Below are 16,458 nucleotides of genomic sequence, written 5' to 3' on the forward strand. Positions count from 1 at the left end.
TAATTTATATAAAAAAGAAAACTTCGTAAAATTAAGACTCGTATGCAAATATTTATTTCAACATATTTTCGGCACAACTTATTCCATAAATATTTTGCATATTCTTTTTTTAAGAGAATAGGCTTTTTGTTAAAGGAATATTCTTTAAAAAAAAAAGAATATGCTTTTTGTTAAAAGAATATTCTCTAACGAAATATATGCAAAGAATATTCTTTTGTAAAAGAATATGCTTGTCACAGCCCTAGTGATAAGCCTCCAATTATAAACCATCAATAAAATATCTCTTGAAAGTGGTCAACATAATAGAAACGTAATAGTTATTATTATAAATATTACTTCTGTATATATATATATATATATATATATATATATATATATATATATATGTGTGTGTGTGTGTGTGTGTGTGTGTGTGTGTGTGTGTGTGTGTGCAGCATTTTTTCTCTATGGCATATTTCTATTAAATAAAATAAACGTTTTTTTGTCTATTAATTCTGTTTTCTATTATTTCTAACTTCCGAATAACAGTCTTCACTTTTGGCGGGAACTGGCTGATGTAATCATCATATTTATCATGTCCGGGGGAAAAAAACTTTATAAATTCTTCAAAACCACTTAGATTAATTTATCCCTGACGATGAATCCTGAAGGATTGGAAAGTACTTGGACTTATGCTAAATATGGTGATTACATCACCAGTTCCTGCCAGAAGTGAATACTGTTATTCGGAAGTTGGAAAGGATCAAAAATAGAATTAATAGACAAAGAACATCTATTTTATTTAATGAAATATATGTGTGTATATATATATGTGTGTGTATATTTATATTATATATATATATATATATATATATATATATATATAGAGAGAGAGAGAGAGAGAGAGAGAGAGAGAGAGAGAGAGAAAGTACGAAAGAGAAACTATGATAGGGGTGTAGTGGTGAGCCAGATATATTATACGTGCGCCTTTTTTAATCTTTTCTGTTTTATTCTTTCTTTCTTTGTGAAATAATATTTACACGGATATACTCGCTAGATGTACCCGGAGAATCACCTACATTCTTAGCATCTAATGTGAAATACACACGAACCTTTAAACAAACTTGTCTGACACGAACAAGACCACGATATTGCTTCACAAGTTACGCCTTAAAAAGCCGCACACACACACACAACACACACATATTCAAAACACACATACACACATACACACACGCATACCTAATTAGGCGTACTTTTCTTTATTATAGGTCCAAAACGGCTACATTCCCACACCCTGAAGTGTGATATATAAACTCACATGAAGTGTCGCTTCATGTGAGAAGAGAACTTTATTGATCACTCTGTCATGGCATCACGTTCGCTACTTTTCTTGACATTTGTATTTGTCGTATATTTCTTCGCATCTGCCAACTGCTTTTATTGGCCACAGGTATGAAAATATATTATTTCTTTATTTGTGTTCGCAACTCTGTTTTTATTACCACACACACACACACACACACACACACACACACACATATATATATATATATATATATATATATATAATTCAATTTACTATCTTTTTTCCTGATTATATTTTTCCATTCCTGCCTCACTTATGAATAAAGTTTATACAGAAAGAAGAGATGCTGATATGTCATCGAGTATTTCATATTTTTCTTCATCTTTTCTGTTTATTTACAAAAGTGATACGTTTTAATTCGACATTTTAAGATGAAGAATTAAAATTTACATTGTTCCAACAATTCTATCTTGGTTGATATGTTCACAGTACTTTTGCCGATGTAACTTTTAAAATACATCGGGTGTAACTTTTAAAATACATCGGGTGTAACTTTTAAAATACATCGGGTGTAACTTTTAAAATACATCCGGTGTAACTTTTAAAATACATCGGGTGTAACTTTTAAAATACATCGGGTGTAACTTTTAAAATACATCGGGTGTAACTTTTAAAATACATCCGGTGTAACTTTTAAAATACATCGGGTGTAACTTTTAAAATACATCGGGTGTAACTTTTAAAATACATCGGGTGTAACTTTTAAAATACATCGAGTGTAACTTTTAAAATACATCGGGTGTAACTTTTAAAATACATCGGGTGTAACTTTTAAAATACATCGGGTGTAACTTTTAAAATACATCGGGTGTAACTTTTATAACTTTAAAAACTGGTGTCAAAACTTGTGAGTTTTTTTTTTTTTTTTCATCGACTTAGAAATTTGGTTCGGAATTTAAAGTCTTCTTTTAAATTAAGTCCACAGCATTATTGACGGTACATCACCCATGACTGGGTGTAATGTTGCTATTTCATTTAAAAACGTTGTGTGTAGAGACTCACGACGAAAAAAAAAAACATTGACACAAACTTTTTTCTAGGTGAACGAAAAAGTTATCTTTAATATAAATCTCACCTTTAAATGTATGTATGTATGCATGTATGCATGTCTGTCTGTATGTATATATGTATGTGCCTAAAACTTTCGACAGAGGCGACGGATTTTCACGTTTGGCTGCTCGACTCTTCGGACGACAAATATCGAAAAATTGGCTAAAAACATTAATCTGTTCATCCTCTTTTCTACAAGGAGAGGTCACTTTGTTCACCGATATTTTCGAAAGTCACCCTCTATTTTTGAGTGACAAGCCTTAATATAAGCATTTGTCACTTTCTGTTTGGCGGTGGATGCCACAGCAATGACGTCAGGGTTTTTTTTTCACGTTCTTTTCCTCCTTCGTTGTACAAGTTTGAGCCTGTCTGCCTACTACCACTGTTTTTGCTCAACACACACCAAACACCCGGGAAATGCTGGGAACTCAGGCTAGTTTATTATAAAGCATAATTTAATGAACAAAATCTGATTAATAATGAGGATCAATTGATGGCATTTAGATTTAATGAATATAAGAAGACAAAATCGTTATAATTTGTTCCACAGCAAAAAGTTTTTTTACGGAATTCTACCTGTCTTCAGGCAAATGGATGAAAAGAATAAACAATTATCCGTATTTATAGAACGAAAAGTATTTACTAGTCAGCATATTACAAATAAAACAATGAGGTTAGACCAGCTGAACATTTTATATTGTCATATCAATAGAGTAATAAAATACTAGCAATTTCTCATTAATGAGAAAGATGATGTAATATATACAAGTGATTATACCTTACTCGATTGAGAAATCTATTTTGTACTCTGTGAATCTGATAAAGAGAGATTTTTATGATACCCTCCCAGCATTTTGAACGTATCTATATGTGAATAAGATTACATCATGAGTCAAGTATGTTTTGTAGGCATAAATTAATCCAACCACTTGTCTAGCAAATTCTATATATACCATCATATCCATAGTCAAAGTCAGTCCTGGAAGATTATAAATAAAATGAGAAAGCAGTGCACTACGATTAAGGGAAACTTATAAACTGGGTATCGTTGATGAAATGAGTTAAATATTATGTTGCATGTGTTAACAGTAAAAAAGCAAATGCTCCTTAAAATTCTGTACGTGCTCAAGATCGTAATAGAGTGAACGAGAAAGATTATATTTTAAGTATTCTCGGAGAAATTTGTACTTATTGCTACAAATTATCTGAGAATATGATTTCGATGATCATTAATGAAGATCATAAAAGGGTTAGGCTTCTGCTCCTCAGTAATTGCATTGCTAGAGCTGTATTTTAGTCGTTGAAAAGATATAGCAGATATGTGCTGTATATATATATATATATATATATATATATATATATATATATATATATATATTCAGGTTTGAGGTGTTCAAAAGTCGGGACTAATGAAGACAACGAGGTTGTTTAATAGTGCTCAATAAAAAGAGCAAAATATTTTTTTATTATTATTTGAGGATAAACAGTTACATATGGTCGCTACAAATAGCCATCTGTTTCAGTCAAAGGGACTTCCTCGGGCGACCTAGAACCTCTCGACTCCAAAAAGAAAAATGGGAAAATCTTTCTCATTTTTCTTTTTGGTGTCGAGAGGCCTAGGTCGCCCGAGGAAGTCTCTTTGACTGGAACAGATGGCTATTAGTAGCGACCATATATAACTGTTTACCCTCAAATAATAATAAAAAATATTTATATATATATATATATATATATATATATATATATATATATATATATATATATATATATAAAGGATGAGATAATAATAATTATGAAATTATAAATCAAGTTTTCATAGGAGAAAACATAATAACATCAAATTTATATGTACGATCGTTTCGGAAACCATATCGTTTTATTCATTCGATAATTACAAATAAAACCATCGAGAAAATATTTCTGGGTATCGTCACCTCATCTATATATAAATACGATAACGTGTGCTTTATTTTCTGTGTCACGCTTACATCGCTAATTTATTATCTACATCCATTCCTTGTAATAAATAAGTTTACCAGGAAGTGAAATTATCTGTGTGTCTCTCTGCGTATGTACATTTCCCTACCAAATTACTCTGTCAATTTTTACTCTTGAGATTTGACATAAAGGATATTGAGATTTGGAAAACTCTTTTTAATCGGTTTTCGGCCATAAATTTTGTTCTCAAGGGGTCAAAGTTAAAGGATTTCACCATTGAGAACTCTACCAAACTCTTTCGCAAATTTTTGAGTTTAAACACTTGAAATATAGATGTAGGTTTCTTGGACATTGATCAAACTTTTTAATTTGATTTGACCCCAAAGCAATTAATATTAAGGGGTCAAATTAAAAAAAAAATGACCTCTTAGCCAAATTTTGGTCTAAACATTTGAAATTTTACAAAAATAAATATAGTCAAGCATACAGCTAGCTTTTTCATCGGTTTTTGGCCGAACATTTGGTCAAAATTGAAAAGATTTGATTTTTGGCGGTCTATAGCAAACTATTAAGCAAATTTTTGTTCTAAACATTTGAAATTTTACATAAAGTATATTCAGACACGCAGAAAGCTTTTTAATCAGTTTTTGAGCGAAAATTTTGCTACCAAAGAGTCAAATTTTAAGGAATCGACCTTTGCAGTCTCTTCCAAACTCCTCCGCTAATTTTGGGTTTAAACACTTGAAATTTTAGATGGAGATTACCTGGACATGAGTTAAACTTTTTAATATGTATGTATATATATATATATATATATATATATATATATATATATATATATATATATATATATATATATATATATATAAGTTTGGGATTCGGTTTCGATTCAAGCTGATGAACCCAAGTCATAGAGATATATTTCTTATTTTTGAATCTCAAATTTATAACATATAGAAATCGATAGAACATCAACTCTATAATAATATATACGAATATGCAAGAAATAAAATATATTTAGTGTATTTTACGACTTGGCTACGCCGAGCGTCCTGGTTGGCTTGGATAAATACTTTTGCAGGTTTAGCAAAATAGCTCTATTTACACTGAATATCTACAGAATGCTAGCATTAATATATTACAAATGAAGCAGTCCCTTGTAGAATTTTCACAGGTCCCGCTAGTGAGTATAAATTCAATTTTTAAAAATTGTTATAAATACCAATGATCTCTAATTTGGTATCTTCTCCCACCTCCTCCCTTGATCTTATGAGGATTTATTTATGCTGATAAGGAGACGATATTCAGAAATATTTTACTTATTTCTCGATGGTTTTATTTGTAAATATAGACTGAATAAAAGAATATCGTTTCCGAAATGATCATACATATAAATTTTATTTTGTTATGTTTTCTCCTATGGAAACTTGATTGATAATTTTACAGCTATTAATCTCTCACCTTTCTATTTATATAGCTCTAAACAATTATACTTATCGAGTTAATCATAACCGCAATACTCCGAGCACTTTTAAATATATTTTACTGAGGCTTTGCACATATAGACACTGTCTATTATATTATATATATATATATATATATATAAATGGAACCTTTGGTTTATTCAAAATCGATAAACAAGAAATTTACAATCCCGTTTTCTGTGAAATTTTATTACAGTGAATTTTTATTATCTAACTATGTTTTTAAATATTAAAAATTAAACATTACCTTATTGAAAAAAAAAACTTTTATTCGTCGGGGAAAAGATGACGAAAAATAACGATTCTGACTATAACATACTTTTTTTTTAAAAATCGTTAAAATAGTAACACAGAAATTAATATTAAATACGATTTTGACTTTAACACACATTTTTTTAATCATTAAAATAGTAACACAGAAATTAATATTAAATAAAATAAAAATATTTTTCGTAATGCGGAACTATTTTCGCCATTTTATTTCCGGTAGAAATGAGCGGTCCACGAGTTGATGACTTCCGAATTACAATATTTCATTATCGGTTTAATCGATAAGTATAAATAAAACATTCCCTATTTTTTAAATTTACATTAATTGTGGCGGTCCTTACGATAAAAGTATACCATTTTGAAATGACGAAGAATAACGATTCTGAAATACATTTAAGAAATAAAGCAAAAGTAAAAAAATGTTATCGTTTTTTTTTCGATACAACTTATTTTAACAAACTTCAAAGTACACTTTTTTCCGAGATGTTTTTATGAATGCTTTTCCTTTATTAAAACCGTGGTACACATTAGCGTTGTGCTTAAAACTAACAATTGTTGTTACATAAGAAATAAAGCATAAGTAAAAAAAATGTTTTCTTTTTTTTCGATAAAACTTATTTTGGGTTTGTTTTACTGTACACATAGATTCGAAAACGTTGTCAAAAAACAAATATATAACAAATAAATGTTATTAAAGGAAAGATAAGTTAATTTTCTACCTAACTGGATAATTTTTTAGGGTTTTTATTTAAGGTAACATGTTTATTCAGTTCGACGAACATACAGTGTTTACCGATGTGTTGGAAAATTAAAAATGCCGTCGAACTCTCTGCTGAACACGGTACGTTTGGGAAAATGAGTTAAAAATAAAAAATATACAAAATACTGTTAGAACCTAGCGCAATATATGTTACCGTGACATACGCTGACATATATTCGGTGGGTTTTTAACAGTATGTGGTATAGTTTTTTATTTTTAACTCATTTTCTCAAACTTAGCGTGTTTAGCAGAGAGCTCGGCGCCATTTTGAATTATCCAACGCATCGGTAAACACTGGATGTTTTTTGAGCTAAATAACCATTTTACATTAAATAAAAACACAAAATATTATCCAGTTGGGTTGAAAATTAACTTATCTTGCCTTTGATAACATTTATTTGTTATATATTTGTTTTTTTGACAACTTTTTTTAATCTATGTGTACAGTAATACAAACTCCTTATTTTAATAAACTAGAAAGTACGCTTTTTTCCCGGGTTGTTTTTATATAAGAAAATATGAATGTTTTTCCTTTATTAAAACCGTGGTAACGCTGTGCTTAAAAACTAACAAGTTATTTTAAAAAAATTAAATAAAATAAAAAAAATTTTACTTTAGCTCCACTTCCACAATTTTTAACATGGGTGGGTAGGCGTTGTTTATTCTGCAAGCCGTTCTTAACATGGGGAGGATGGGGGTATTTATTCCAAAAGCTGTTTTTTTACATGGGGAGGTTAGGGGTGTTTGTTCTGAAAGCCATTCTTAACATGGGAATATTGGGAGTGTTTATTCCTAAAGATTTTCTTAACATGGGGAGATTATCGGTTTTCATTCCAAAAACCGTTCTTAATATTGGGAGGTTGGGATGTCCATTTATGGCCGCCAGTGAATTATAGTGCATAGCACAGGTCTTTATATCTCGAAAACTACTTGCCTCCGCAAATTGTAAATATGCATTTCTTATTCAGCATCGTCGAAAACCTTTAAGAGTAGTAATTTCAAAACAAATCATGGAGGGAGACCTAATGTAACAAAATACCAAAAAAAAAAAAAAAAAAAAAAACAGACACCGTAAAATTTACGTTCGTTAAAAGCGTAAAACCTGAATTGTTATATTTAAGAAATGAAGCATGAATAAAAGATGTTTTGATTTTGTTTGTTTTTTTCGATAAAACTTATTCTAACAAACTTGAAAGTACGCTTTTTTTTTCGGAGTTGTTTTTATATAAGAAAATATGAATGCTTTTCTTTTATTAAAACCGTTGTACACAATAGCCTTGTGCTTTAAACTAACAATTTATTTAAAACAACAAAAAAAGGTAAATTTTTATTTAGGTCCAGCTCCACAATTTTTAGCATGGGTGGGTAGGCGTTATTTATTCTGAAAGCCGTTCTTATTGGGAGATTGGAGGTGTTTATTCATAGCCGCCAGTGAATTATAGTGCATTATATCTCGAAAACTACTTTTCTCTGCAAACTGTAAATAAGATTTTCTTATTCAGCATCGAAAACGTTTAAAAATAGTAATTTTAAAACAAATTGTGTAGGTGGATCTCAAACGCAGGATAAGTTACTTTTCAACCTCACTGGATATTTTTTGTGTGTGTTTTTTTTGGTTTGTATTACTGTACACCGAGATTCCAAAAAGTTGCCAAAAAAACAAATGTATAACAAATATTATCAAAGGCAAAAAAAGTTACTTTTCTACCAAACTGGCTTATCCAGTTAGGTAGAAAAGTAACTTATCTTGCCTTAGATAACATTTGTTATATATTTATTTTTCGACAACTTTTTTGGATGTGTTCAGTAATACAAACCCGTTTGATTTTATGTAACGTTTAGTCGACTCGAAAACCAGTGTTGAAAAATACAAATGGTGGTGGACACTGTTGATTACGTTGTTTTGGAAAATAAGTTAAAACTAATAAATTATACAATATACTGTCAGAAATCCACCAAATATGTCAGCCTATGTCACGGTCACATATATTCGGTGGGTTTCTTACACTGTTATGTATAGTTTTTTTAGTTTTTTTTTACTTATTTTCCCAAACTTAACATATTCAACAGAGTCCACGACCATTTGTCTTTTCCAAATACATTGATAAACACTGTGCTTGTCAGAGCTGATTAAACCTTTTACATTAAATAAAAACAAATTATCCAGTTATGTAGAAATGTAATTTACCTTACCTTTGCTTACATTTATTTGTTTTGGACAACTTTTCGAATCTGTGTATAGTAACCACCTTTACTGAAATATTAATTTTAAAGTATAATTTTTGATTACAAAAAAACACAAAAAAATCGATTAACCATTCCAACATTTTAGCAACGTTCGGCTTAATCCATTGACTGCTGGTCGAACCCCAGCCATGATTGATGGAAACTCTCAAAGATCCTGGTCAGATTCTGCAAGAGTACCCTTTTTTTTCCATTTTTTTTTTTTTTTTTTTTTTTTTTTTTTTTTTACACTTTTGGAGTGAATTGCAATATAAGAAACATGCATTTTCTTTTTTTATTAGATTTTTCCATTACATCAAATTGAGCCAACGCAATGCGTGGCAGGGTACAGAAAGTATATATATATAACATTGTAGAAAATACAATAAATATATAAGTATACATAGATATGTTTGTCGATGTAATATGGAAAGCATTACAATTGAGGAAGTGCTATTTCACCAACCATAGTTAGCATAACAAAAATCTTCTGCATAAGTATACCTTTTTATTTTTCTGATTTTTGTAACGCAAAAATAATGTATATCCCATATATATGTCAATGTTTTCATTTCTTTATTAAATCATCAAGTCAAAATAGAAATTAACAAAAATTCTTAAGAAAAAGCGAATATCAACAGATAGATGTTTTCAGAGGGCTTTTTTTCATTTCCTTTTTCACCTAATTAAAACGCCGTGATGCATTTAAACATTCATTATTTTCCATTTGAAAACGAAAACATTAGAAAATCCCTAAAAATATAAAATAATTACATTTTCTGCGTAAATAAAAATTAATTCCTAAATACAAGCATATATATATATGTGTGTGTGTGTGTGTGGGTGTGGGTGTGTGTGTGTGTAACTATACATATATATATATATATATATATATACACACACATGCATATATACATATCATATATATATAAACAAAAAATTATTTGCGTTACATCATATTATGTATACAGTCCTGGTCAAAATCATAAAACCACTTAAGAAAGTAAGCGTTTACGCATATTATCGAATTTTTAATCAAACAAATGGTTGAAAACATTGCCAAAAGAGAAAATATGATGGAAAAAAAATCTGCTTCATTCGAAACCCTGATCTAATAATTATTTTTTAAAAAACAAACATTTTCACCTGGTCAAAATGATAAGACCACTGATAATTTATCTAACAAAAGGCAATTATAAATTACTAAAAAGGGTCTCAGTATTTAGTATAGCCTCCATTATTACGAATTACTTCAAAAATTCTCTTCGGCATGCTTGCGACTAAGTTTTTTATCAGTTGCGAAGGAATTTTATCCCATGTACTGAAAGCTGAATCAGAAAGTTCCTTTATCGAATCATACTGCGTTCCATCCTTGAATACTTCTTTTGTCATCCATTCCCAAAAATTTTCAATGGGATTGAGTTCCGGAGAACATGCTGGATGATCTAACAATTCTATATTATTTGAAGAAAAGTATTCTCGTGCTTGCGATAGAAGTGTGTATCGCAGCATTGTCTTGCTGGAAAATCCAATTTCTTCCACACAAACGTGGACCTTCAGTCCTGATAGAAGCATTTTCAAGCATTGAAATGTACTTTAATGATAGTTGCCGGCATTTCACTATTGCAACTTTGATGAGAAAGCACCCCAGATCATTAAAGACCCTCCTCCACTATGCCGAGTTGAAAAAGTCTCTTTGGGAAAATTTTTATCATGCCAATAGTGTTGAAATCCATTTGGACCATATAGATTAAACTTTTTCTCATCGGAGAAAATTACATTTTCCCACTTCTCTTCATCCCAAGTCTGGTATTTGGCGGCATATTTTATCGGTTAGTTTTGTGCTGTTCAAGAAGACGTGGTTTCTGAAGTCGCTTTAAATGATTAAAACCCTTCATTTTCAGATGCCTTCTGATGGTTTTAGGACTACATTCTGCTGCTGTTTGACTTTTCAATCGACTTGAGCTCATACTGGAGTTTTTTTTAACTTCTTCTGATACAGCGATCCAGTGATGGGGTTATTTTTTTATTTATTTATTTATTTTATTTTATTTTTTTTTTTGTCGACCTGGACTCTTTTTGTGTCCATATTTATCTGGATTTCTTAAAATATTTGTGATGACCGTTTTGCTACGATTCACTTCGTTTGCAATGGATCTATGGGAGAGTCTACTCCTATTCAGCTCAAAGACCATTCCTCTCTCAAACTCTGATAATGGTTTCCCTTTTGCTATTTATAATTTAGTAAGATGTTTTTTATCCACTAACAAGTTGTTTTTAGTAACATAGAAAGCTTTTCGTATTCATTTTTTTCAAAACTAGCCGATTTTATGAAAGTGGTCTTATCATTTTGACAAGGTGAAAATGTTGTTTTTTTTTTTAATAATTATTAGATCAGGGTTAAGGTTTCGAATGAAGCAGATTTCATTTTTTCCATCATATTTTCCCTTTTGGCAATGGTTTCATTCATTGTTTGATTAAAAATTCGATAATATGCGTAAACGCTTACTTTCTTAAGTGGTCTTATGATTTTGACCAGGACTGTATATATATATAATAAATTATAAAAATAAAAGTATCAACTCACAGCCAAAGAGTTTTATCTTAGTTAATAATCGTGTTACTAAAGTATGTGAATTAGACATAAGTCCTATGTTGCTTACTTGTCATTAATAATTTTCATAACACGCTATGTAACTCCTCCTAGTAAATGCATAAAATTTATACATAAAACAATACAATCTGAGAAAATTTTATATGATGCATAAAGGAATTCTATGTATGTATATATATATTTATATGTGTGTGCATGTTGGTTTACATACATATGTCTATATATCTATGTATATATATATATATATATATATATATATACACACATATATATTACAATCGTTTTTAACAATTATATCTCCTTTTTAGAACATTGAATACAAGTTGGATAAATGCAAATTCGCACAATTTTCTTATTTCAATTAAAGCAAGACCGAAAAGCTGCTGAAAAAGCTCGTGATATCAAGAAGTGTTTGGTCTAAGAACTACAACTAAAAGCACAGCACTGGTGATTTAAGAAATTTCGTGGCAGTGACAAGAGTTTTGAAGATGATAAGCGCAGTTTTTCGGACATCGGATGTTGACAACGAGCAATTAAGATCTTTAGTTGTAGCCAATCCACGCACAACTATTCAATAACTATTCAATAACTATTCAATAATTTGCTCCTGAATTTGACGTTACGTATACGACGATTTCCAACCACTAAGATATTTGAAAGATAAAAACAATTTGATACATGGAGCGAATTGATCGAAACCAAAAGAAACATCGTTATGAAGTGTCATCTTCACTATTTTACGCAACAAGAATGACCCGTTTCCCGACTGGTTTGTTACTTCTGATAAAAAGTGAGTTCTTTACGACAACCGGCGACGCTTAACTGAGGTCTTAGACGCCGACTTAGTTTTACGACACTTCCTGAATCCAAAGTTGCACCAAAGGAACGTCATGGTGATCTACGGCCGGTCTCATCCATTACAGTTTTTTGAATGCCGGCGAAACCATTACGACAGAATAGTACTGAAAACAAATGGATGAAATGCATCAATAACTTCAACAATCGGGTCAAAATCAAAGTGTAGTGTCTGTTCTTCAGATGGTACACTTCAATTTCTTGTTCTCTGTCAGTGGAGGAGAAATCCTTCACGACTGAGACAATTTTTACTTTTGTTCCTTTTCTCCACGTTAAAAAACGACCCTAGTGTCTAACTCTGTCCCATGGGGAGGCATTGTAAATAGGTACATCAACAAGACCCAGCATTAGTCAACGGAAAAGCCCAATTCTCCTACACGACAATGCCCGAACGCACATTGCTAAACTGACCCTGCAGAAGTTGAACGAATTGGGCTACGAAACGCTGTCTCATCTGCCAGACTCTCCAGACCTCTGACATAACGACTACCACTTCTTCAAATATATCGATAACTTTCTGCGTGAGAAATGCTTCAGAAACCTAAGCGATTTCGAAAACGCCTTCACCGACTTCAGGTCCACCAGAACGCAACATTTTGACGTTACCAGCATAAATACACTTATTTTGCGTTGCCAAAGTGTACTGATTCTGATGGTGCTTATTTCGATCAATATTTTTGGGAGCTGAAATATGTTTATCTAAATTAAAAAAGCAAATTAAAAACCGCAAGAATTATCTTGTCATCCTGATAGCACTTTGCATACAATTAGCGTTGTTGCTCGTTTGTGGTGAAAATGCTTTCAAACAATAAATAAAATATAGCAGAATTTGGATGCTTTTAGGAGATGATCATATATTAATGATAAAACTGACATTGTTTTTTTTTATACAAAGGAGCAAAGTCAGTAAGAAAGATGAGCACGGCAAGTCAAAACACGAAGATCTTTGAAGATGTAACTCAAAGAACCACGCATCGCAAACACGCATGACACTGTTATTATCAAGCCGCCATGATGCATTTAGACAATACAAATGCTTACATCATTTTCTTACCAATCTAGTAAAGAAACGATACTACGCTTCCGGTGACTCGTTTGGTGTGACTAACAGAAGGATAGGGCAGGTATAATTTCTATTTAAAAGATAGATTTATTTGGGAGAGAAGGATATTCTAGTTTAGAAGTACATCGACTCGAGTTCAGCAAAGATTCAACAACTCGGCGTCATTTCATGTTAACTTCCCAACTTAGCTCTAGTGTATGGTGCATTCTGTAAAGCATTTTACACCAAGAACTCCTCTAACTACAACTACTATGCACACTTCTCTCTCCTCTCTTTGTGTATCTAAAACGAAACCCAACATTCATGAGCAAAGTTATTTTCAAATGCTATCCTTTTGTGGTACACAATACAATGGGGCTGCTTCCCAGCTTACTATAGAATGGTCATTTTCAAGTCAAACATGAACAATTTGTAGTTAAGCCGTCTTCTTAAATAATCGAATTCAGATCAATCTTAACCATTGTTACTAATTATAACTTTGTTGTTTCAGTGTCCTTCTGATATACAAATTATCTCTTATCCTTGAGTGGTCCATGTGATTCATACTACATAAATATAACTTTAGATAAATGCGTATATATATATATGCAAATATATATATTTATATATATGTATATGTGTGTGTGCATACAAAACAGACAGAGTAAAAAGGGGCATAGGAAGAAGAGTGGAAGAGTTTATTAAGGCATCAGAAAAGTCTTTAACTTTATGATATCCCTGGACTTTCGAATGAAATGATATAAAAAAAATAAAAAAGACAAGTGAAGAAATATAAGAGAAATGCTTAGAAAAATCGTGATAAAACTAAGAGATGTTAAGACGAGGGATTGAAAAAACAATATACGTGGTAAATAAACTATTTTATTTTGGAAATCTTTGTAGAACCTTATTATCACCCAACGTCAAAGTTATGAAATTTTATATTTAATAATATACATAACAAATGCTGAGTTAATTGATTGTTGGTGGTTTAATTTAATTAAGAATACATATGTATCTAACTCTATTTTATTGTCTTTCATCTCCTTTTTATATTTAGGCGCCTGTGACTGGTCGCTGGGAGGATATTGAGACTAATACTGAAGGTGTCCAGGAGCTGGTAAAGGAAATACCATATAATGTGCCAGGGTTTGCTGACCTGGAGATCGTTAAAGTAGTTCGTGCCCAGATACAGGTAAGCATTGATTTGTTTTTATTCCGAAAATATGTAAACTGATATTAATTGGGTAATATAGTAAGCATCAACTTCATCATGGCCGTTGTTTTTTTAATCGAAAATTGAGAACCCGTGTGTATCTAAAATAATCACTCATTGTTTATGCCTACTTAGATTCAGCAAAATTATTTGGCGCTTCTACAGAATTGGGACGAGATTTTCGGAAATTAAGCTTCTGGGCTTGACCATTACTCCTGATCTTAAATGGAACACGTACATCAAATCTGTTGCCAAGGCCGCTGGAAAAATGGTGGGATCTTTCTATCGGACCGGTAGATATCTCACTACTGATGCAATTCTCTATCTATGTAAGAGCCAGGTACGTCCAAGGATGGAATACTGTTTTCACATCTGGGCAGGAGCTGCTAGAAAGGACTTTTCCTGCCTTGATAGAGTTCAAAATAGACTTTGTAGCCTCGTAGATGTCCATTTCTCTTCCCTGCAACCTCTATCTCACAGAAGAGATGTTGCGAGTTTGTATTTGATGCATCGTTATTTTCATTGAAAGTGTTCGACTGAGCTTCAGTCTATGGTCCCCCCCTCGCCAAACTTCCACAAGAAACACTCGTCTAGCTGAAAACACTATCAATAATTCTCCCCACTCTTTATCTGTGCCTAAACCCAAACGTAGATTCCATGAACAAAGCTTCTTTCTTAGAACTGCACGCCTGTGGAATTGTCTTCCGTTTTCCTGCTTTCCGGCTGACTACAATATGGTTGTGTTCAAGCCTAACGTAAATAAGTTCTTGATGAGCCGTTCCATATAAGCTATCAAATTTACCGAATTTTCATTACTAATGATTACTATATTGTCCAATTTATACTGTACACTCTTTAACCCTTATCCTTGAGAGGCCTCTTGGCCTTGATAATGTGGTGATGCCTGTGTAAAAAAAATCCTAAAATTGAATTTCACACAAAAATAATGGTATCTACGTATTCCTCATATTTTTAAGATGATTATATTAAAAAAATTACGATTATTGATAAGGTAGAAAAAATTTTATTAAAGAAAATAAAAAAATAGAATTTGATGAAAATGATCGTGAGCCACAGGAGAGTTTAACAGGGAGGTAATTTTCCATTTAGATTTAAACGTGTTGGATGAACTAATTTACCTGTTAACACAGTTAGAGTTTGTTTTTGATAATTCAGTAATATTCCGGTCATTTCGACGGAAAAATTTGGAAGCTAACATTGTAACTTATTAGAATTGACAAAAAATCAGTTGAAACCATTGTTTTTTGTTTAATCTAAAAACTCCATTTATCGACTGCAATATCTCGTCCCACTAATGTAGAAGCACCAATGTGTTTATGTTTCTAAACATGAAGATTGCGTGTTATTTGGATTATTAGGCTACTGTCCTCATCTTTATTGTTGTTTGTACAACATTGAGGAGATCTCTGAGTTAAACAAAGATTCCCGACTTCGACAAGATACATCGAAAGAAAGTTGGATGGTTACATCGACCGAAACTTTGTGAGAATAACATACAAAATGAGAAAGTACTCCGAATAATTCAAAGAATACGTAATTTATGTTTCATTTCACTTTTCTTAAATGCACACGTAAATGCAAGTTTTAATTTGTAATATATTGCAAATAGGTTTATATAAAAATCTATTAAAATATTT

General features: G+C 31.4%; 1 protein-coding gene across 1 annotated transcript in view; it reads left to right on the plus strand.

Moving 5' to 3' along the window:
- The first annotated feature begins 899 nt into the window (after positions 1-899).
- LOC145256189 (uncharacterized) overlaps positions 900-16,458 on the plus strand; it is a 57,922-nt gene continuing 42,363 nt past the window's right edge. The window contains exons 1-2 of the mRNA XM_080114777.1: positions 900-1,432; positions 14,645-14,779. Coding sequence (XP_079970903.1) covers positions 1,349-1,432; positions 14,645-14,779 — 219 coding nt within the window. The 5' untranslated portion in view covers positions 900-1,348. The remainder of the gene's footprint in view (positions 1,433-14,644; positions 14,780-16,458) is intronic.

The sequence above is a fragment of the Euprymna scolopes genome, chromosome 32, assembly GCF_053919585.1.
Source record: "Euprymna scolopes isolate OS-2025 chromosome 32, ASM5391958v1, whole genome shotgun sequence".
Classification (NCBI taxonomy): domain Eukaryota; kingdom Metazoa; phylum Mollusca; class Cephalopoda; order Sepiida; family Sepiolidae; genus Euprymna; species Euprymna scolopes.